A 21,015-nucleotide genomic window follows, 5' to 3' on the forward strand; every position below is an offset into this window, starting at 1 on the left:
AAGTTATTTTAGAAAACAACACATTTGAGGATATGGAAGTATGGTTACAGTATCAGGTGAGAAAACCATGCTGGAAGATACTAAGATAACACTGCCAAAAGACAATGTAAGCACCACACCTAGATGATTATGCACAGAAGAAAGGTTGGAAGGATATGTACCTAGGGTGATGGTCTCCGGAGAATGTGACTATGGGTGATTTATTTTTCCTCTTCTAGCAAGTATGCATTTGATAAGTTTCTTCAATGAATATGCATTAGTAGTTTAAAAAAAAATTTCTTTTTTGAGACAGGGGTCTCACTGTGTCACTCAGGCTGAAGTGCACCACTCGGCTCACTGTAACCTCTGCCTCCCGAGTTCAAGTGATTCCTCTACCTCAGTCTCCTGAGTAGCTGGGACTACAGGCACGTGCCACTATGCCCAGCTAATATATGTATGTTTAGTAGAGATAGGGTTTCACCATATTGGCCAGGCTGGTATTGAACTCCTGGCCTCAAGTGATCTACCCACCTCAGCCTCCTAAAGTGCTGGGATTACAGGCATGAGCCGCTGTACCAGGCCTAAAAAATTTTTTCAAGCAAAGTAAAATAAACAAAAGCCACTTAAAGCCACACCAATGGTATTTAAGGATATTATGGACCCCTCCATGGTTATCTGCCCAAGGAAGCTAATGCCACAATAGAAGCCAATGAAGATCACAACACTGGTGCCAGGGGCAGCCCTGATCACAGTGGACAAAATATAATCCAAGTCCAGCAAGAAGGTGGCTAAGGACCGATTTACTGACACTGCACCGTAAGTAAAAATGAGAACTGTAACACCTCCTAGCAACACAGCAAGTGTGAAGAAAATGATGCTGAAATGAACACAGCAGAACTCATCCTTCCTTATCCACTCTCAAAACATACATACAGGAATATGGAAAATGCTGCATGGGGATGGTGAAGACAGGAAAAGGTTTACCAGGCTGGAAACTGTTTGCTTTTTTTTTTTTTTTTTTTGAGATGTTTTGCTCTTGTCACCTAGGCTGGAGTGCAATGGCGCTATCTCGGCTCACTGCAACCTCCACCTCCCTGGTTCAAGTGATTATCCTGCCTCAGCCTCCTGAGCAGCTGGGATTATAGGCGCACGCCACCACACCTGGCTAATTTTTGTATTTTTTAGTAGAGACGGGGTTTTGTCATGTTGGCCAGGTTGGTCTCGAACTCCTGACCACAGGTGACCTGCCCACCTTGGCCTCCCAAAATGCTGGGATTACAGGGTGTGAGCCTCTCACTGCACCCAGTCTGTTTGTAACTTTTTTTTTTTTCGAGACAGAGGATCTTGCTCTGTCACCCAGGCTGGAGTGCACTGGTGCGATCTCAGCTCACTGCAACCTCCACCTCCTGGGTTTTTAAGCAATTCTCTGCCTCAGCCTCCTGAGTAGCTGGGATTACAGGGGGCATGCCACCACACCCAGCTAATTTTTGCATTTTTGGTAGAGACGGGGTTTCACCATCTTGGCCAGGCTGTTCTTGAACTCCTGACCTTGTGATCCACCTGCCTCGGCCTCCCAAAGTGCTGGGAGCCACCGCGCTGGCCTCTGTTTGCAATTCGTAAAAATGCTGTCATCAGCCTTTAATGGTGTGTGTGCAGACTGCACAAAGAAAAGTGGATGAGAAGACAGAAAACACACACGGTGATGATACCCACAGCAACAGGTGCTCTCAGGCACTCAGCCGCATTCGAGTTCATTGAAACTTACAACAACCTTAGGCACACACTACTTGCAGGCCCATTTTAGAGATGTGGAAACTGAGGCTTGGAGAGGAGAAAGCAATTAGCCAAGGTCCCACTCAGAATGAGCTGAGATGGGATTTGTACTCACACCTAACCGACCCAGAACATTAGTGCTTAAACACTGTGAGACACTAGGCACCCAAACTTCAAACTCTGATAACCTCTGGTGCCAGTGAAGTTCTTGAAAAGCTTCCTTAAGAGACACAACCATGAGATTCCATTTTTAAAATCTACAGCAGCCACCAACCAGCATCTGAAAAAGCCACGCTGCTATTATTAACAATGAGACAACAGTTCTCCGGAGAAAAAGAGGACTATTGAAACAAAACCTCAATGACAGGATTCTCTTCTCAGAGCACGATTCATCCCCATAATGGACAAATGCCTCGCCTCATTGAGACCTCCGCGCCAGTCTGAATAAGGCAGGAAGGTTTCTTCACACCATTCATCTGGCTTGTGAGGGACCCAGCCAAGATCTTGGCGTGCCTGTTCTGACAGCGACACCGGCCTCAGCAAAGCCAGACCCAGCAGCTCTGATCTCTGCTACTTACAGACCTTGGGGTGATGCTTGGCTGAGATGTGGCAAGGAAATGAACTGCAGAAGTGATCAAGGAGAATTCCACAACCTGAGAGGCAGCAAAAGTGGACTTGACCCTGGTCTAGCAAGAGCCCACCATTAGCAATGACTCTTTCAATACTTTCAGGAGCAGCTCCAGTCAAAATTCCACTTGCTCAATTCTTTTTTTTTTTTTTTTGGAGACAGAATCTCATTGTGTCACCCAGGCTGAAGTGCAGTGGCTCAATCTCAGCTCACTGCAACCTCCGCCTCCCAGGTTTAAGCAATTCTTGTGCCTCAGCCTCCCGAGTAGCTGGGATTATAGGCGCGTGCCACCATATCTGGCTAATTTTTCTATTTTTAGTAGAGATGCGATTTCACCATGTTGGCCAGGCTAGTTTCGAACTCCTGACCTCAAGTGATCCACCTACCTCGGCCTCCCAAAGTGCTGGGATTACAGGTATGAGCCACTGCGCCCAGCCCCACTTGCCCAATTCTTGACCATCATTTATTGAGCTAAATCCAAAAAGGAAACTCTACCACTGACTCTTTTCTTTCTCATGGCCTCCAAAATGAATCCTAGGTTTTTCCAGCAGGGTAAATTCAAAAGGACTCAGGTTGGAAATTGACTTCTTGGTTAAAAAAAAAAAAAGTATAAACAAAAGGTCCTTTTTAGAAATGAGGTTTATTTTCAAGGCTACTCAGTCCTAAAAGCCTGCATATTTACTTTTTTTCCTTCCTCCAGGTTTACCTCCAAGTCAGGATTTCAAAAACCACCAACATTCAGGCTCATTCTTATTGGTATAAACAAACAAACAAAAAAACCAGACAACAAAAAACTCAACAAGCAAATCACACAGTTGTGGGATTCAGCGCCAACCCCGGGTGTTTCATTTTGGCAACGAAACCAGGATTCCCTTTCAAAGAAGCTTCTGGAAAATGCTGTATTTCCTAGATGGAAGCCCCTGGTTTTTCAACCTCAAAATCACCTACTCAAAAAGCAGACTCAGAAACCCAAGGTTTTAGAACATGGTCCCAATGTCACCACATCATAAAATCACTCTCATTCCTGCAACTGTACAATGAATGGCTCCCAAAGTCATTTTATTTAACAAAGGGGTCAAGGCAGAGGAAAGTTTCCCTTAATATCCCCACAACTGCTCCACATGTCTCCTGTGGAAACACTTCACCAGGAACTAGCTCAACACTCTTGCTAACAATTTAGTGTCTATACAGGAAGGCTGGTGTCTCTTGTTACAGGTGGCCCGTTCCTTAAAGCCTTTAGGGTTAATCGCAGCTGCACTGAGTGGCCAAGCAGACCCTGTTGGGATGTGAAAGGAGTTTGTTAACAGGCTGGGCCCAGAGGCTGTCAGACTCAGCAAGTAACACTGAATGTCCAAAAACACGGCTGTGTTAAACTAACAAGCCAATCCTTCTGCTCAGATCTCTGGATAGAAATGATTTTTCTTTTATCTATGGGGAATGCAATTTCATCACAGCCCCTTACATAAACGCGCCTGAAACCCTTTCAGTAGACAGCATTTCAATTCAGAGACCAAAGTGAAACTATCTTTGAAAACAGGGACGTGGCTGGGAAACCATGCACACCTCGGCGAACACTTTTCCACCCACCACGAGCTTGGACTTTCTGGGAAGGTTGTCGGTTTTCTGGTCAAAAACATTCTTGAAGTCATCAGGAATGGAGGAATGGAGACTCAGCATCCCGGGAAAGTGAGTTCCTGGTTTCATCGCTGGGATTCAAGAGCCGAATAGCCTGGAGAAGTCAGAGGGCAGAAATGTCTGTGAGGATAGGAGGTGACTGTTCTAAAAATATTGTCAGAGATTATTTTACATGACTATTACCTATTACTTAGATGATTTTACATGATTGTCTGATTTTTTAAAGTAACCTGAGATCCACCTGTGAATATAATTAACAATATTGAACTACACAGTTAAAAGAAGAATATACTCTTTTTTTTTTTTTTTAGACAGAGTCTGGCTCTGCCACCCAGGCTGGAGTACAGTGGTGCGATCTCGGCTCGCTGCAACCTCTGCATCTGAGATTCAAGCGATTCTCCTGCCTCAACCTGCTGAGTAGCTGCAATTACAGGCGCCTGCCACCAAGCCAGATTAATTTTTGTATTTTTAGTAGAAATGGGGTTTCACCATGTTGGCTGGGCTGGTTTCGAACTCCTGACCTCAAGTGATCCACCCGCCTCAGCCTCCCAAAGTGCTGGGATTACAGGTGTGAGCCACTCCGCACAGCCAACACCACCACCCTATAAGGGAAAGTGGTACAGCTGTTAAACAAAAGATATATACAGGAACTTTTGGTATTATCTTTGCAACATTTCCACAAATCTAAACTCATTCCAAAATAAAAAGGTTATCTGAAAAAAATAAGAGTGCAGAAACAGCTGGATTTCCACATGCAAAAGAATAAAGTTGGACCCCTGCTTTATGCCATATAAAAAAATTCACTCAAAATAGGTCACAGACCTAACTATCCTCCAGAATCCAAACTACAAAACTCTTGGAAGAAAACTTACGTGTACATCTTTGTAACCTTGGGTTACACAATGATTTCTTACTATAATACCCAAAGCACAAGTGACAAAAAGAAAAAAACATAAACTCAACTTCATCACAGTTAAAAACTTTTTTTTTTTTTTGAGATGGACTCTCACTCTGTTGCTCAAGGTGGAGTGCCGTGGGGCGATCTCAGCTCACTACAACCTCTCACTCCTGGGTTCAAGCGATTCTCCTGCCTCAGCCTCCTGAGTAGCTGGGATTACAGGCACCCGCCACCATGCCTGGCTAATTTTTGTACTTCTAGTAGAGACGGTGTTTCACCATGTTGGTCAGGCCGGTCTCAAACTCCTGACCTCAAGTGATCCAACCGCCTAAGCCTCCCAAAGTGCTGGGTTTACAGGCATGAGCCACCGTGCCTGGCCATTCACAATAAAAAACTTTTGTGCTTAAAATGACACCATCAAGAAAGTGAAAAGACAACATACAAAATGGGAGAAAATGCTTGCAAAATACGCACGTGATAATGGACTGATAACGAGAATACACAAAGAACCCTTATGGATCAGCAATAACCCAATTTTTAAAAAGGGCAGAGAATCTTAAGAAGACATTTCCTCAAAGGAGGTGGACAAATGGCCAATAGGTACATGAAAATATGTTCAATATCATTAACCATCAGGGAAATGTGAATCAAAACCTTCGAACTGCCTGTGCACAGTGGCTCATGCCTGTAATCCCAGCACTTTAGGAGGCTGAGGTGGGTGGATCACTTGAGCCCAGGAGTTCTGGACCAGCCTGGGCAACATAGCGAAACCCAGTACTTCTTGTAGAGACAAGAAGTACAAAAATTAGCCAGGTGTGGTAGTGCACACCCATAGTCCCACTACTTAGGACGCTGAGGCCAGAGGATCACTTGAGCCCAGGAGGCAAAAGTTGCAGTGAGCTGAGATTGTGCCACTGTACTCCAGCTCCAGCCTGCGCAACAGAGTGAGACTCTGTTTCAAAAAAAACGAACAAAAAACTTTCATACCTACTAGGATGACTACATTCAAAAGATTAACAGTAACAGAGTTGGCAAGGATACGGAGAAAGTGTAACCCTCGTAGGCTGCAGGTAGGAATGTAAAATGTTGTAGCTACTTTGGAAAACACTCTGGTGTTTTCTCAAAAGGATAAACACAGGCCGGCTTTAATCTCAGCACTTTGGGAGGCTGAGGTGGGTGGATCACTTGAGGTCTGGAGTTCGAGACCAGCCTGGCCAACGTGGTAAAACCCTGTTTCAGCCAGGCGCGGTGGTTCACGCCTATAATCCCAGCACTTTGGGAGGCCGATGTGGGTGGATCATGAGGTCAGGAATTCAAGACCAGCTTGGACAACATGGTGAAACCCCATCTCTACTAAAAATACAAAAAATCAGGCATGGTGGTGCACGCCTGTAACCCCAGTTACTCAGGAGGCTGAGGCAGGAGAATCACTTGAACCCGGGAGGTGGAGGTTGCAGTGAGCTGAGAACGTGCCACTGCACTCCAGCCTTGGCAACAGAGCGAGACTCTGTCTCCAAAAAAAAGAAAATTATAAACGTAGTGTGATCATATAACCCAGCAATTTCACTCCTATATAGCTGATAACTAAAAACATAAATCTGTACAAAAACTTGTACATGAATGTTCTTGTCACCACTTTCATAATAGCTAAAAAATACAAACATTTCAACTGTCCACCAACTGACAGATGGAAAACTGGGGAATAGTCATACAAGAGAATGATTCTGCCATGAAAAGGAATGAAGCACTGCTCCAGGCTACAACGTGGATGAACCTCAAAAACATGATGCTGAGTGAGAGGAGCTAGACACAAAAGGCCATGCAGTGTATGACTCCATTTATATAAACTGTCCACATGAGGCAAATCCACAGAGACAGGAAGCCGACGAGTGGTTGCCAGGGACTAAGGGAGGGGAAATGGGGAGTGATTGCCAATGGGGACGTGGTTTCTTTCTGTGTTGATGAAAATGTTCTGAAATTGGATAGAGATAGCGGCTGCATAATCCTGTGAATATTCTATAGAATACCGGATTGTGAAGACAGACCTCCGCCTTTTACTTGTAAACCCTCTCCATGGTTCATTTTCTCCCTAACTTTTCCTCTTGTTATTTTATGAAAATTTCAACACACAGAAGAGTTGTGTTGAAACACACTGCCACCACCTACATTCTGCAATTAACACTTTGCTGTACCACATACCTATCCATGTATCTAACCATTTATCCGTATTTTTGATGTGTTTCAATGTAAGTTATAGATGACAGTGCTACTGATCCCTAAATACTCAGGGACGTTTCTCCCCTATTTCAGACTTTTCAAAACTTCTTAAACTTTCCAAAGCTCAAACAACACAAGAGTGGGCACAGGGAGGTTGGGCACGGTGGCTCATGCCTATAATCCCAGCACTTTGGGAGGCCGAGGCAGGTGAATCATTTGAGGTCAGGAGTTCGAGACCAGCCTGGTCAACAGGATGAAATCTCATCTCTACCAAAAATAGAAAAATTAGCCAAGTGTGGTGGTGCAGGCCTGTAGTCTCAGCTCCTTGGGAGGCTGAGGCAGGAGAATCACTTGAACCTGGGAGATGCAGGATGCAGTGAGCTGAGACTGTGCCACTGCACTCCAGTCTGGGTGACAGAGCAAGACTCCACCTCAAAAAAAAAAAAAAAAAATAGGCACACGGAATATTGAACCATGCCCAGGCTCTGCCAATTTCCTCAGCAACTGCCACAGGGTCACCTCTCTACCCCATCTGGAGTGGATCCTTCCAAGTCCCTGGCTAAAGTGTTTCACTCCCATACTTAAGGCACTCATTTAAGGTTTATCCATGGTTACTGCATGCACATTACACAGCTGAAGTTAGGCTGCACAGACATAGTACCCTCCAGCCTTCTTCACTTTCAGAACGTTTCATTTCCCCATGCAGACAGAACCTTCTGGCACATCATCAGTGATGGTATTGTGACAGCCAGTCACATGGGCATCCTTCAAGTTACCTGATCCTTCCCCTGTTCTTGGACACTTAGGTGATTTCCAGTTTTTAAATATCCTGGGAAAGCCAGTCACTACCTCCCTGAGAGGGCCCTTTCTTGAGAGAATCTTCTCTCACCCATGGACCCCAGTGAAAGAGTTGGCCTGGGTCAGGGGTTGGCACATTTTCTCTGTAACGGGTGACTGTTTACTAACAGTTCTGGCTCTGCGAGCCATGTCGTCTCTGTCACACAACTCAACTCCACCGCTGTGACACAGAAGCAGCCACACACGACCTTTTGTGAAGTTCATTCACAAAAACAGGCAGTGGGGAGATTTGGCCTGTGGTCTGATGACCCTTGACCTAAGTGGTTATGGCAGAATCAAGAACCCCCACCCCAAATGGACCAGAGTGACACCAAGGTGGGTCAATCAGACTCTGCCCCAGGAAACAAAATCAGGACCCTGGGCTACTGACTATGCAGGTCTTGGAAAGTTGAGCTGGGAAGATGCCCGAGGCTGCTGTTCTGGTCACAGACTAGCAGATGAGGGAGTGAAGATGCTGGTCAAACAGGAGAGGATGATGAAGCAGGTGCACAGGAAAGACGAGAATGAGAGAAGCACACTGACTTCTTCCCTGCCCCAGGACCTTTGCAAAGATGAGAATGAGAACCATGCTGACTTCTTCTCTGCCCCAGGACCTTTGCAAAGACGAGAATGAGAGAAGCATGCTGACTTCTTCCCTGCCCCAGGACCTTTGCAAAGATGAGAATGAGAACCATGCTGACTTCTTCCCTGCCCCAGGACCTTTGCAAAGACGAGAATGAGAGAAGCATGCTGACTTCTTCCCTGCCCCAGGACCTTTGCAAAGACGAGAATGAGAAGCATGCTGACTTCTTCCCTGCCCCAGGACCTTTGCAAAGACGAGAATGAGAGAAGCATAGTGACTTCTTCCCTGCCCCAGGACCTTTGCAAAGACGAGAATGAGGGAAGCATGCTGACTTCTTCCCTGTCCCAGGACCTTTGCAAAGACGAGAATGAGGGAAGAATGCTGACTTCTTCCCTGCCCCAGGACCTTTGCACATGCCACTTCCTGTGCCACCATGCTTTTCTCCAGCTCTGCAAATGGCAAACGTCTTCTTGTCCTTTAGGTCTTGATTTATCATTATTTGTTTGGAGACAGGGTCTTCTTCTGTTGCCCAGGCTGGAGTGCAGTGGCAGGATCTCAGCTCACTGCAACCTCTGCCTCCAGGGCTCAAGTGATTCTCCCACCTCAGCCTCCTGAGGAGCTGGAACTATAGGCAGGCGCCACTACACTCGGCTATTTTATTTTTGGTAAAGACAGGTTTTCACCATGCTGCCCAGGCTTGTCTTGAACTCCTGGGCTCAAGCAATTCTCCCACCTTGGCCTCCCAAAGTACTGGGATTACAGGCCTGAGCCACTGTCCCTGGCCCTTCCTACAATTTCATGTAAGTTCCTTGATCTCCTCACAAGCCTTCTTTGTTCCTAGGCAAGCCTCATACATGCTCTCAGATCCTCTCTGCCAGGTAGGATACCTTGGCAAGAGCCTTCCTGGGAATACATCACGGTCCTTGTGATGAGGGTGAAATGCCATACTCCCCAGATCTCCTATGTCCTGGAAGCATCTTCGCAAACAGCCACTGGGGTGGCACGCAGACTGGACAGCAACCCCACATTCGGAGTCTCAATCACTCAGGACAGACAACTTTTTGTACTCTCTCTTTCTGGGGGAAGCATACAGGGATGGACCCACAGAGGCCAAGAACACCAGATTCTCCCGTCGTGTCTTTTCCTAAATCCATTTACAGCAAATCTCACAATTCGTTAACAGTAGTATCAGAGTTATGGCCCCAGTGCTAGATGGAAAGGCAATCTGCTTGAGTTTTCTCAGCCTAATGAGAAAATGAAAAGCCAGAATTTAAAACAATAAAGTCTGAATACATTTCTGCTGGCTTCCAGCCCAGCTGGAGCAGGATCTGGCAGTGTGCTGGACATTTAAACCATATTTTCCACCTTGGCAGATGCAGCAGAACTGGTGAGACGTGACAGGGCCATGGGCTCAGGGACGGCATCTCCTGGCAGCCCCTGCAGAGGTGCCGGGCATAGCCGGGGGCTGGAGAACTCCATGTTCCAATAAAAGTTCCAGCCCGGTTTGGTGGGGACACAGGGACAGAGTTTAACCCCTTCAGATACTGGTTCCCTCACTTACTTATTTTGAAAACAGAAAGCAGGGCCGGGTGTGGTAGCTCACATCTGTAATCTCAGCACTTTGGGAGGCCGAGGCAGGTGGATCACATGAGGTCAGGAGTTCAAGACCAGCCTGACCAACATGATGAAACCCTGTCTCTTGTAAAAATACAAAAATTAGCCAGGTGTGGTGGTGGGCACCTGTAATCCCAGCTACTCGGGAGGCTGAGGCAGGAGAATCGCTTGAAGCAGGGAGGCAGAGGTTGCAGTGAGCCGAGATCATGCCACTGCACTCCAGCCTGGGCAACAGAGCAAGACTCGATCTCAAAAACAAAAACAAACAAACAAAAAAAACAGGGCCGTGCACAGTGGCTCACTCCTGTAATCCCAGCACTTTGGGAGCCCAAGGCGGACGAATCACAAGGTCAGAAGATCAAGACCATCCTGGATAACACGATGGAACCCCGTCTCTACTAAAAATACAAAAAATCAGCCGTGTGTGGTGGCACGCACCTGTAGTCCCAGTTACTCGGGAGGCTGAGGCAGGAGAATCGCTTGGACCTAAGAGGCGGAGGTTGCAGTGAGCCCAGATCGCACCACTGCACTCCAGTTTGGGCGACAGAGCAAGATTCCATCTCAAACAAAACAAAAAATAAAGAAAACAGAAAGCAGGATACAAGAGTGATGACTGAAAAGACAGAGAATGACCATCAGGTGGGTCACCCTGGAGAAGGAGACTAAGAGATGACACTGAAAGGAAAGGGCAGGCTGGACTCACACGATCATGCAGAACATCATGAAGATGTTCCACAGGGCGATGAAGATTCGAAAGTATCTGAGGCTCAGCAAGAATTCCCGGATGTTGTCACCTGGAAGAATCAGAAAGCACTTTTACGGCACAGCTAACATCCCATCCCTACTGCCACCTCAGCAGTGGATTTTTGTGACTTCCACCCACCCGGCGCTCGCTGCCTCCAACTTAGGCAACAGTGTGGCTTTTCCTTTTGGTTTCTCCCTCTTCCCTACCCTCAGCACTCAGGCTGTGTCTACCACTGACCAATCCCCTGAAAGCACCAAGCCCCTCTGCCTCTGATTGGCTCAAGAAGGGGCATGTGACCCAAGTCTGTCCAATGAGAGTCCACCCTGGGACTTTTCCCCCAACTACTGGGAAAGAGATACTTTCTGCCAGGCTTACTGAGCTGGGAAGATGTAAGCTCAGTAAGCTCAGTGCCCACAGGCCAAATCCAGCAGCTTCTTCCACCTGTTTTTGGATGGCCTATGAGCTAATAGTTTTTACTTTTTTTTAAAATATAAAGATGGGGTTTTGCTATGTTCCCCAGGTGGGTCTTGAACTCCTGGCTTCAAGTGATCCTCCCGCCTAAGCCTCTCAAAGTGTTGAGATTACAGGCATGAGTCTCCATACCCGGCTGGTTTTTACATTAAAAAAAAAGAAGGAGAAGAAGACTATTTTGTGAGACACAAAAATTACAAGAAATTCAAATCTCAGTGTCAATGAATAAAGTTTTATGGCACACAGCCATACCCATTCATTTACATAGCATGTCCTGCTGCTTTTGTACTACAACAGCAGAGCTGAGTCACATTGTTGTGCCAGACAGACACCATATGGCCCGCAAAGCCTCAGATATTTACTATGTGGCCCTCTACAGAAAAACACGCCAACCCCTGCTCTGGGGTCATCTTTGCCAACCCTAACCAGTCTCACAGTAAAACCAACATAAAAGAAAGGGGAATTGAGAGCTGCAGAGAGTCAGATACTGACTCTAACCCTAACCCTAACCCCAACTCCAACCCCAACCCTAATCTTGAAGGACTGGTTTGACACCTAAACCCAGGGTGCCTGAAAACAATTCTGTTGGACGTTTCAATTTGCTTTAACCACTTTGAGCTGGGTTTGCAGTGTTTGTAACTGAAAGCATCCTAATTCAGGCAAGTGAAAGGGAAGGTGTTTCTTGGTGATGACTTACTCTGGTCCCCTTGAATGCCAAGGAACAGAAACCCCTCTGAGGGAAGGCAATTTAGTACGTGAAGACTCCAGAGACCTGGGTTCTAGACCCTTCTTCCAGGGTTTCCAGTCAATCACTCTCCCTCTCTAGCCCTCCAGAACGAAAAGAATGGGTCCAGATTAGGCCAGGCATGGTGGCTCACACTTGTAATCCCAGCACTTCAGGAGGCCGAGGCAGGCAGATCACCTGAGGTCGGGAGTTCGAGACTAGCCTGGCCAACATGGTGAAACCACGTCTCTGCTAAAAATACAAAAGTTAGCCGGGTGTGGTGGTGCATGACTGTAATCCCAGCTACTCAGGAGGCTGAGGCAGGAGAATCACTTGAACCTGGGAGGCAGAGATTGCAGTGAGCTGAGATGGTGTCACTGCACTCCAGCCTGGGTGACACAGCAAGACTCCATCTCAAAAAAAAAAAAAAGAATGGCTCCAGATTAGGTAATCTACAAGGGTGCTACCCGAAGTATCTACAGACTGGGGCTGCATGGTAAGTACAGCATACACGACACAAGCCCAGAAATTTCTACTTTTTCAGGGATGACAACCTGACATCCCTGCTCCATCCAAGCTTGTGCTGAACACACCATCTTGCTGAAAACGGTTTAGACGAGCCTAGAATTATCTAGCCGACAGGGTTAGTCACGTGCGGCACAACCTGTATACAAGGCTGATCCAGCACAGACTAGAAACATTAAACGCTTGGTCTGTTTCCAGGAAGTTTTGAGAGGCGCTGCTCAGCAAGACCCTTCCCCTAGCGAAGGATCGTGAAAACAGGACCTCCCACCATCAACAGATGCCAATCAAACGTTACTCATTCCAGGCCGGGTGCAGTGGCTCACAACTGTAATCCCAGCACTTTGGGAGGCCGAGGCAGGTGGATCACCTGAGGTCGCGAGTTTGAGATCAGCCTGGCCAACATCGTGAAACCACGTTTCTATTAAAACTACAAAACAATTAGCAGGGCGTGGTGGCGCGTGCCTGTAATCCCAAATCCTCGGGAGGCTGAGGCACGAAAATCACTTGAACCCAGGAGGTGGAGGCTGCAGTGAGCTGAGATCACACCACTGCACGCCTGGGCAACAGAGCGAGACTCTGTCTCAAAAACTAAAAAAAGGTTACTCATTCCAAGCAACAGCGGTATACAGGGGATACAGAAAGAAACAAAGACCGGTGGCTCTGCCCCATCAAGCATATGGGGAGGAGAAATACAAAACAAATATTCACATGTGACCGCTCTGCTGGGAAAGTTTGGGTGTCCCGGGAATACACACTGCGGAGACCCAACATGGCATGTGCATGGGGAAGGGTGGGAGGTAAAAAAAAAAAAAAGCCTTTTCAGCCGGGTGCCGTCGCTCAAGTCTGTAATCCCAGCACTTTGGGAGGCCAAGGAGGGCAGATCACCTGATGTCAGGAGTTCGAGACCAGCCTGGCCAACATGGCGAAACCCCATCTCTACTAAAAATACAAAAATTAGCTGGGCATGGTGGTGGGTGCCTGTAATCCCAGCTAATAGGGAAGCTGAGGCAGGAGAATTGCTTGAACCCAGGAAGCGGAGATTGCAGGGAGCTGAGATGGTGCCACTGCACTCCAGCCTGGGCAACAGAGAGAGGCTCCATCTCAAAAAAAAAACAACAAAAAAACAAAAAAACAAAAAACAGGCTTTCTGAGGAAGTGCCAGAGCTCCAAGTTCTGACCTCAAACATGGGCAGTTTAACAAATGTGAGCTCAAATCCTGCCTCTGTCCTTCTGCACAGGTGACCTGGTGACCTGGGACCATCCCTGCACTATCTATGTGCATTCCCTCTTGTGTCAATAGGGGTGTCAGGCAGCTAGGAAGACCTTAGCACACTGCCTGGCACGCATGACGCTCTCAACAAATGCAGCCACTATGGTATTACAGTTAAGCCAGGCAAAGAGGATGGAGGGCAAAGAGCAGCTCCCACAGGGGAAGCAGCAGGTGCAGCACCTGGGCTGGAAGGAGACTGGACACAGCAAAGCAGGAAGCTCCTGACAGAGCACTGGTGCCCTGCCTGGCATCCCTGTCACTGATGCTCCCGCCACTTTGTGCCAAATCTCCCGCCCACCGGAGCTCTGATTCAGATCTGTACAGTGCAACTCCAGGGCCTGGTAGTGCCTTCCACGTGGTGGTTAAGTAACACATGGCTGCTGAGTCAATGTATGAATGGATGGATCAATGGATAGATGGACAGATGGTCTAGTGATTGAGTGCACAACCGCTAGAGTCAGAAAAACCCAGGTTCTAATCCTGATTCTCATTGATTCCCTATGTGGCCACAAAAAAGTTGAGCCACATCTCTGACCCTCAGTTTCCTGATCTGTAAAATGGGAAAGTGACCATTATCTTTTAAGAATGGAGGGAGAATGCAACACTAACAGGAAGCACCTAACTGGGTCAGCACCCAGGGGCAGGCCCCCAAAAAGGGTAGCTGCTGGAGTGTCTTCAAAATCTCAGCTCGGCCAGGCATGGTAGCTCATGCCTGTGATCCCAGCACTTTGGGAGGCTGAGGTGGGAGGATCGTTTGAGACCAAGAGTTGGACACCAGCCTGGTTAACACAGTGAGATACCTATCTCTACAAAAAAAATTTAGAAAATTAGCCAGGCGCGGTAGTAAGTGCCTGTAGTCCCAGCTACTTGGGAGCCTGAGGCAAGAGGATCTCTTGAACCCAGGAGCTCAAGGCTGCAGTGAGCTATGACTGTGACGCTGCACTCCAGCCTGGGCAACAGAGCAAGACCCTGTCTCTAAAAGAAGAAAACCTCTGTTCCTCAGGGTTCCCCCATCCTTGGGCAGTGCTCCATCATGGCATCCACCGCCTTGACTGTGACGCCGCCTCCTCAAATGGCCTTCCCTTCCACACCCCAGCAGGAGGGCAACCCCATCACCTAACATCACCTCTGTCACCTCTGTCACTATCTATTCCCTGCTTAGAAACCATGCGTCCCACCCCATGGTAAGTTCCACTCTATCTGTCTTACCCCTGCTATATCCCAGCACCTAGCACAGTAGCCAGCATGCGTTAGGTACTCAAATATCTGGTGAATGAAAGAATTAACGAATGGATACAATAGTCATGTACAGATCCCCTTAAGACTCCAAATAGTTACACAATTAAATTCAGCACGAAGTGTAAATTCTGGGGCCTCCAGGGCCCAGGCAGATGATAGACATATGAAGGGGTTAGGGCTGGGATGAGGCAGAGTCTACAGGCCCCACCTCCTCAGAGTCCTTCTCAACTACACTCAATAGATGCAAACAGCTCTCCTGAATCTTGAGTTGCAGAATGTTCCAATTTTTCAAGAAAAGTCAGACATCTTAATTTTTATATAAAATCTCCTGATTAAAAATCTAATGTTGGCATCTAATTTTAAAAGTGGCAGGTCTGCAGCACTCTGAAAGCAACAGCTATGTGTTAGGTTGTTCATTCATTCATTCACAGGCATCGGAGGACTGGTACGGCAAGAACAAAGGATGGGACGAGCCAAGCTAGGGCCTCTTTTCTGAAGTTTACAGTCATATGTGAGGGGCAGACATTAGCCAGATGACAGCAAACATAACAGAACATTATAACGGTAGGAAGTGATGTGAGTGTTCACATCAGGGAGGTCTGGTAGGAGAAAGAAATAGATGACAGAGGTAGGCAGAAAGGATAGCACATTCTCAGTCATCTCCCACTCACACACACGCTCAATTAAAGAGAAAACTTGTGGCTCACGCCTGTAATCCCAGCCCTTCGGGAGGCCAAGGCAGGGATCACTTGAACCCAGGAGTTTGAGACCGGCCTGGGCAACGTGGAGAAACCCCATCTCTACAAAAAATACAAAATTTAGCCTGGCATGGTGGCACACGCCTGTAATCCCAGCTACTAAAGGGGCTGAGGTGGAAGGATCACTTTAGCTCAGGAGGTCGAGGCTGCAGTGAGCCATGATCGCACCACTGCACTCCAACCTGGACAACAGAGCAAGACCTTGTGTCAAAAAAAAAAAAAAAAAAAAAAAAGAGAAAGAAAGAAAACGAAGGTAGGGCTTGGCAAAACAGAACTGTCCTCTGAAGTGGACCATGCAATTCCAGGATCCAAGAAGACCTTACCTGTGCTGGGCTCCCTGGACTCCTCCCCAAAGCCCTGCGTGTCCTTCTTTTTCCTACAAAGAGGAACAGACAGTGTCCACTTTCAATGGGACATAGAGTCCTCAGCCCCCTGACCCCCAGCTCAGAAGGCCACAAACACTAAGTTTCAGCCCTGGCCCTGCCGCAAACTTGCTGTGTGACCTCTGACGTTCAATATCCCTCTCTGGGCCCCCACTGCCCGGACAATCACAGCCAGGTCTGCAGCCACCGACCGTTTACAAAGTGGCCCGACAGCGCGGGTGCAGGGCTGAGGGTCCGGGGTGGGGCTATTTCTTGGGGGATGGGGCTTAAGCTCTCCAGGAAGGTGAACAGAGGGACAACCAAGGAACGGAGAGTATGGGCTTAAGGTCTCTCGGGGGGGTGGGGGGCGAGGAAGATAAACCAGGCTGGAGGCGGGCCCAGAGGGCGGATAGGGCGGGGCCTGCGGGTTGGGGCGGTGCCTGAGAAGTGCGCCGAGATCACGCTTATGAGGGCGGGGCTACGGGTTCCCCGGATGGAGCCGCAGTCCGGCCGCGGCCTACTCACAGCTTAAAGTTCAGCACCGCCCCGGCATTCATCAGCAACGTCCTGCAGAGGGAGAATTACAGTTACTAGGGGCGCCCCCGCGTCCTGCCTGGCTCTCCCTTCCCAGCCTCTGGTCCCCCTAATTACCCGAACAGCAGGATGTCTCCGATCATCGTTACGGCCGAAGCGTCCGTCAGAACCGGAAGCGGAAGCCCCAAGGAGGGAGGGGAGAGGAGCACAAGCCGACCAATCCTAAAGCAACAGTGGCGAGGGCTGGGCCAATCGAAGGTCAAGGCTGGGAGGGTCCCGCCCTCTGCAGGCCAGACCCCCCCCCCCCCTTAGGGGAGCGCGAGCGCCCCACCTCGCTGGGGAGGCCCCGAGAGCCAGAATGGAAGGGGCGGGGTCTCCTGGGGGCGGGTTTGCGTCACGCGTTCGAAGCGTGCCGCGCATGCTTGAGGTCTAGATGCCATAGGGTTAGCTGGGCAGCAATTCCTACTCACTTTCTGGGGTCCCAAATTGGGCTTCTGGACCAAAGGAATCCTTTGACTCCTGAGCTGCACAGGGTGCGGGGTCCTGACGCAGTGAGGTCCCTAGAAACGGGTGCCCCAACCAACTGGGCTCTAAAATGAGATCCTCCAGGGCCCCATGGGGAACGGGGGTTCCCACTGAGCTGCCCCCCACAGGACGTCCTGATTTGCAGAGCCCCACCGGAGACGGGGTTCCTGATCGAACGGACCCTATGGGGCAGAAAAGTCTTGACGGGGCTCCACAGAGGACCGAGGTCCTAACCTATCTCCACGGGGAGCAGGGGTTCTGATTCATGGGGTCCCACCATGGCGTAGGGGTCCTCACTGGGCTCCACCGAAGATCCGGGTCCTAATTGAGCCCACGGGGACAAAGTCCTGGCTGATCCGGCCCCCTGGGAACGGGCGTCCCGCGTGGGTGGGCTCCGTGAGGGACGGGCCCCCAGAACGGGCAGCTCCCCAGCCTCCCTCGCCTTGCACGGGTGCCCCGCACCCCGCCTCGCTGGGCGGAACGGGGTAGCGATGGCAGGAGGGTCAACGCCTGGGACGCCCGACCGTCCAGCTCCGTCCGCGGTGCTGGGCGTCCCCACCACCTGTCCCGGGGTGGGCCGTCGCCCCTCCTCTCCCGCGGGGGCCGGGCCTGGGGTGGTGCCTGGCGGGCGGGGGCGGGCCCAGCTGCGGGGGCGCAGTCGCCGGGCCGCGGGCGGCGGGACGGACGAGGCCGGGGCCCCGGGTGGCACCCGGCAGGCGGGCAGGCGGGCGCCATGGAGCTGCTCTCGGCGCTGAGCCTGGGCGAACTGGCGCTCAGCTTCTCGCGGGTGCCGCTCTTCCCCGTCTTCGACCTCAGTTACTTCATCGTCTCCATCCTCTACCTCAAGTATGAGCCAGGTGAGCCGGGGCGGGGGGCTGGAGGGGACCGGCAGCGGGTGGCGCGGGCCGGGGCAGCTCGGGGGTCGCAGAGAGGGGAAGCCCGTGCGTGGTGGAGGGAGCGGGGGACAGGTTCAAGGATTGCATCGTGGGAGTAGGCAGGCGCTAGAATCGTGGGGTTCTCTCACGCCGGGGTGAGCCCGGGGGAGAAGCCCCCAGGACGATGAAGATGGGGGAGGGGAAGGAGAGGCGTGCGCGGATTTAGAGGAGGGGGAACAGGTGCTTGGGGGAGGGATGGAGAGAAGGTCGGGGCTCCTGGTTGGGTCAGAGCTGCAGGAACTTGGGCAAGGGGCGCCGGCTGTGGCGAGGGTGCAGGTGGGGGTCGGTGCATCTGTTCTGGCCGCGCGCAGGTGTGACCTCCCTCCTTGACCTTGGCACGCGGATTGAGAGCGCCAGCGGAGTGTCTATATAAGGGCCGCTGCGCTGGGGGCTGCGGTCAGGTTCAGCGAAAGTGACACCGGTTCCCCTCCCCACTGCAACTGCCCAGCACCCTCCACTCCCCTCCCTTCCCCCACGGTGCTGAATCTCCGAACCCCCACGGGAATTCTTCCAGCCCTGGCTCCAGATCCTTTCCACTTACGGAGCAGAACCGGCCCCAAGGCTGGGTGACTTGGGGTCAGTGTCCTCCCTCTCAGCTCCAGACTCCACGCTGGGGAGGTCACAGGAGGGTACACCCTGCTTCTTAATTTTTAAAATGAGGATGAATGGCTTCCTTAGAACGTGTTCTATTTTTATAAAAGGTTCACCGTGAACAAATGTTTAAATGTTTCTTGTTCACCGTTATTCTAGCACACCAGCAACTTACTAGATAATAGATTTTAGGCTTAGAAAAATAAAGGAACCCCAAACTTCATGAGCCTTTCTCCCACTTAGATGTAAATTACCTCTATAGCTCAGAAAGGAAATAGCTTTATTCTCAGAGGATAAAAATAAGCGCTCCTGTTTACTAAAAACTCAAACTGAAAAGGGCAAAGGAAAAAAAGAGAATTACTGTCAACATACTGGTGGCCAGCCACCTTTCTTGATGTCTCTTCTATTCATTTACGGCTATATAGTTATAGACGTAAATGCACGCTTTTTTTGCGGGGGGGGGGGGTTAGACGGAGTTTCGCTCTGTCGCCCAGGCTGGAGTGCAGTGGCGTGATCTCGGCTCACTGCAACCTCCACCTTCCAGGTTCAAGCGATTCTCCTGCCTCAGCCTTCTGAGTAGCTGGGACTACAGGCACCCGCCACTACACTTGGCTAATTTTTGTATTTTTAGTAGAGACAAGCCTTCACCATGTTGGCCAGGATAGTCTCGATCTCCTGACCTTGTGATCCACCCACCTAGGCCTCCCAAAGTGCTGGGATTACAGACGTGAGCCACTGCACCCAGCCAATGCACGCTCTTATGCTAACAGGATTACACTCTATTTGCTAGGAATTTTTATTCTATTTTTGCCTATCCACATGCCAGAGCCTATTTTCTTAAAAGCTATCCTGGAGAACATTACTTTGCAAAACAAAATAGGCTTTTATGTTGTCCTAGCATGAACATGGGGCTATCTTTCCTTTCTGGGGAAGAATTCTTGGTGGTTCAGGCCAGTTCCTTGGGCAGTTGCAGAACCTTAGAAAATCTGAAACTGGCTGGGCACAGTGGCTCACGCCTGTAATCCCAGCACTTTGGGAGGCCAAGACGGGCAGATCACCTGAGGTCAGGAGTTCGAGACCAGCCTGGCCAACATGGAGAAACCCCGTCTCTACTAAAAATACAAAAAATTAGCCAGGCATGGTGGCACATGCTTGTAATCCTAGCTGCTTGGGAGGCTGAGGCAGGAGAATCACTTGAACCTGGGAGGCGGAGGTTGCAGTGAGCCGAGATCACGCCATTGCACTCCAGCCTGGGCGACAGAGCAAGACTCTGTCTCGAAAAAAAAAAAAAAAATCTGAAACTGAGGAGGGTTGGAGCCCTGTGGGAATGTAGGACACAAATGTCTTGAGAAAAGAGGTCTCCAAGCTGCCTGGGAACTTGCAGGAAGGTTCAAGATGTTTCTGCAGAAGTCCTAGAATAAGCCATCCGGGCTCTAAGTGCCAGAGCCTGAAGGTTCCTGAAGGCTGAGAAGTGGTTCCAAACCCTGGCTATTCATGAATTCATGAGACGCTCCTGGGAGCTTTTTTTCTTTTTTCTTTTTTTTTTTTTTTTTGAGACAGAGTCTCGCTCTGTCACCCAGGCTGGAGTGCAGTGGCGCCCTCTCTGCTCACTGCAAGCTCCGCCTCCCGGGTTCACACCATTCTCCTGCCTCAGCCTCCCAAGTAGCTGGGACTACAGGCGCCCGCCACAATGCCCGGCTATTTTTTTTTTTTTTTTTTTTTTTTTTGTATTTTTAGTAGAGACAGGGTTTCACCGTGTTAGCCAGGATGGTCTCGATTTCCTGACCTCATGATCCACCTGCCTCGGCCTCCCAAAGTGCTGGGATTACAGGTGTGAGCCACCACGCCCGGCCTCCTAGGAGCTTTTAAACCCCCTATCTCCACCCCCAACCAATTGAATCAGAATATTAATCTCCCCTCCCTCGGTGACTGATGTCTGTTATCAGGGCTGAGGATACTCCACCCAGTTCAACCTCCTCCTTTCATAACTGGGGAAACAGGAAATAGTGGCTAAGCTATCTTAAATACACAATGAGCCTGTGGTCCCATGGCTGGTCAGTTGCAGCCTCGGGACTCAGCCCAGGTCTGCTTGACTCTAAGAATCAGTACAATTGATGTGAGATTGGTTTCCTTAGAAAAGTAAGGTGTTGGAGGCCAGATGTGATGGCTTAT

The 21,015-nt window shown here is 49.6% G+C and overlaps 2 protein-coding genes across 11 annotated transcripts in view; one reads left to right on the forward strand and one right to left on the reverse strand.

The window, feature by feature from the left end:
* Positions 1-17,909, reverse strand: part of SMIM7 (small integral membrane protein 7) — a 30,334-nt gene extending 12,425 nt beyond the window's left edge. The window contains exons 1-7 of one of the 10 annotated variants that reach the window (XR_675851.4): positions 17,552-17,907; positions 16,910-17,014; positions 16,784-16,825; positions 16,220-16,272; positions 10,868-10,958; positions 3,968-4,109; positions 3,002-3,656 (exon numbers count right to left, since the gene is read on the reverse strand). Coding sequence is in view for 3 of the 10 variants with exons in the window: in XM_063801318.1 (XP_063657388.1) it covers positions 4,094-4,109; positions 10,868-10,958; positions 16,220-16,272; positions 16,784-16,825; positions 16,910-16,935 (228 nt within the window). In the remaining 7 variants the exon portion in view is untranslated. Of the gene's footprint in view, positions 1-3,001; positions 4,372-10,709; positions 10,959-16,219; positions 16,273-16,783; positions 16,826-16,909; positions 17,015-17,262 lie in introns of those variants that run through there. The other 9 variants (XR_675849.4, XR_675852.4, XR_001711658.3 and 6 more) reach the window with 9 other exon arrangements.
* A 54-nt stretch (positions 17,910-17,963) lies between these two features.
* TMEM38A (transmembrane protein 38A) overlaps positions 17,964-21,015 on the forward strand; it is a 28,785-nt gene continuing 25,733 nt past the window's right edge. Inside the window, exon 1 of the mRNA XM_512473.9 lies at positions 17,964-18,174. Within this exon, the coding sequence (XP_512473.2) occupies positions 18,051-18,174 (124 nt within the window). The 5' untranslated portion in view covers positions 17,964-18,050. The remainder of the gene's footprint in view (positions 18,175-21,015) is intronic.

Source organism: Pan troglodytes, chromosome 20 (assembly GCF_028858775.2).
Source record: "Pan troglodytes isolate AG18354 chromosome 20, NHGRI_mPanTro3-v2.0_pri, whole genome shotgun sequence".
NCBI classification, from domain to species: Eukaryota; Metazoa; Chordata; class Mammalia; order Primates; family Hominidae; genus Pan; species Pan troglodytes.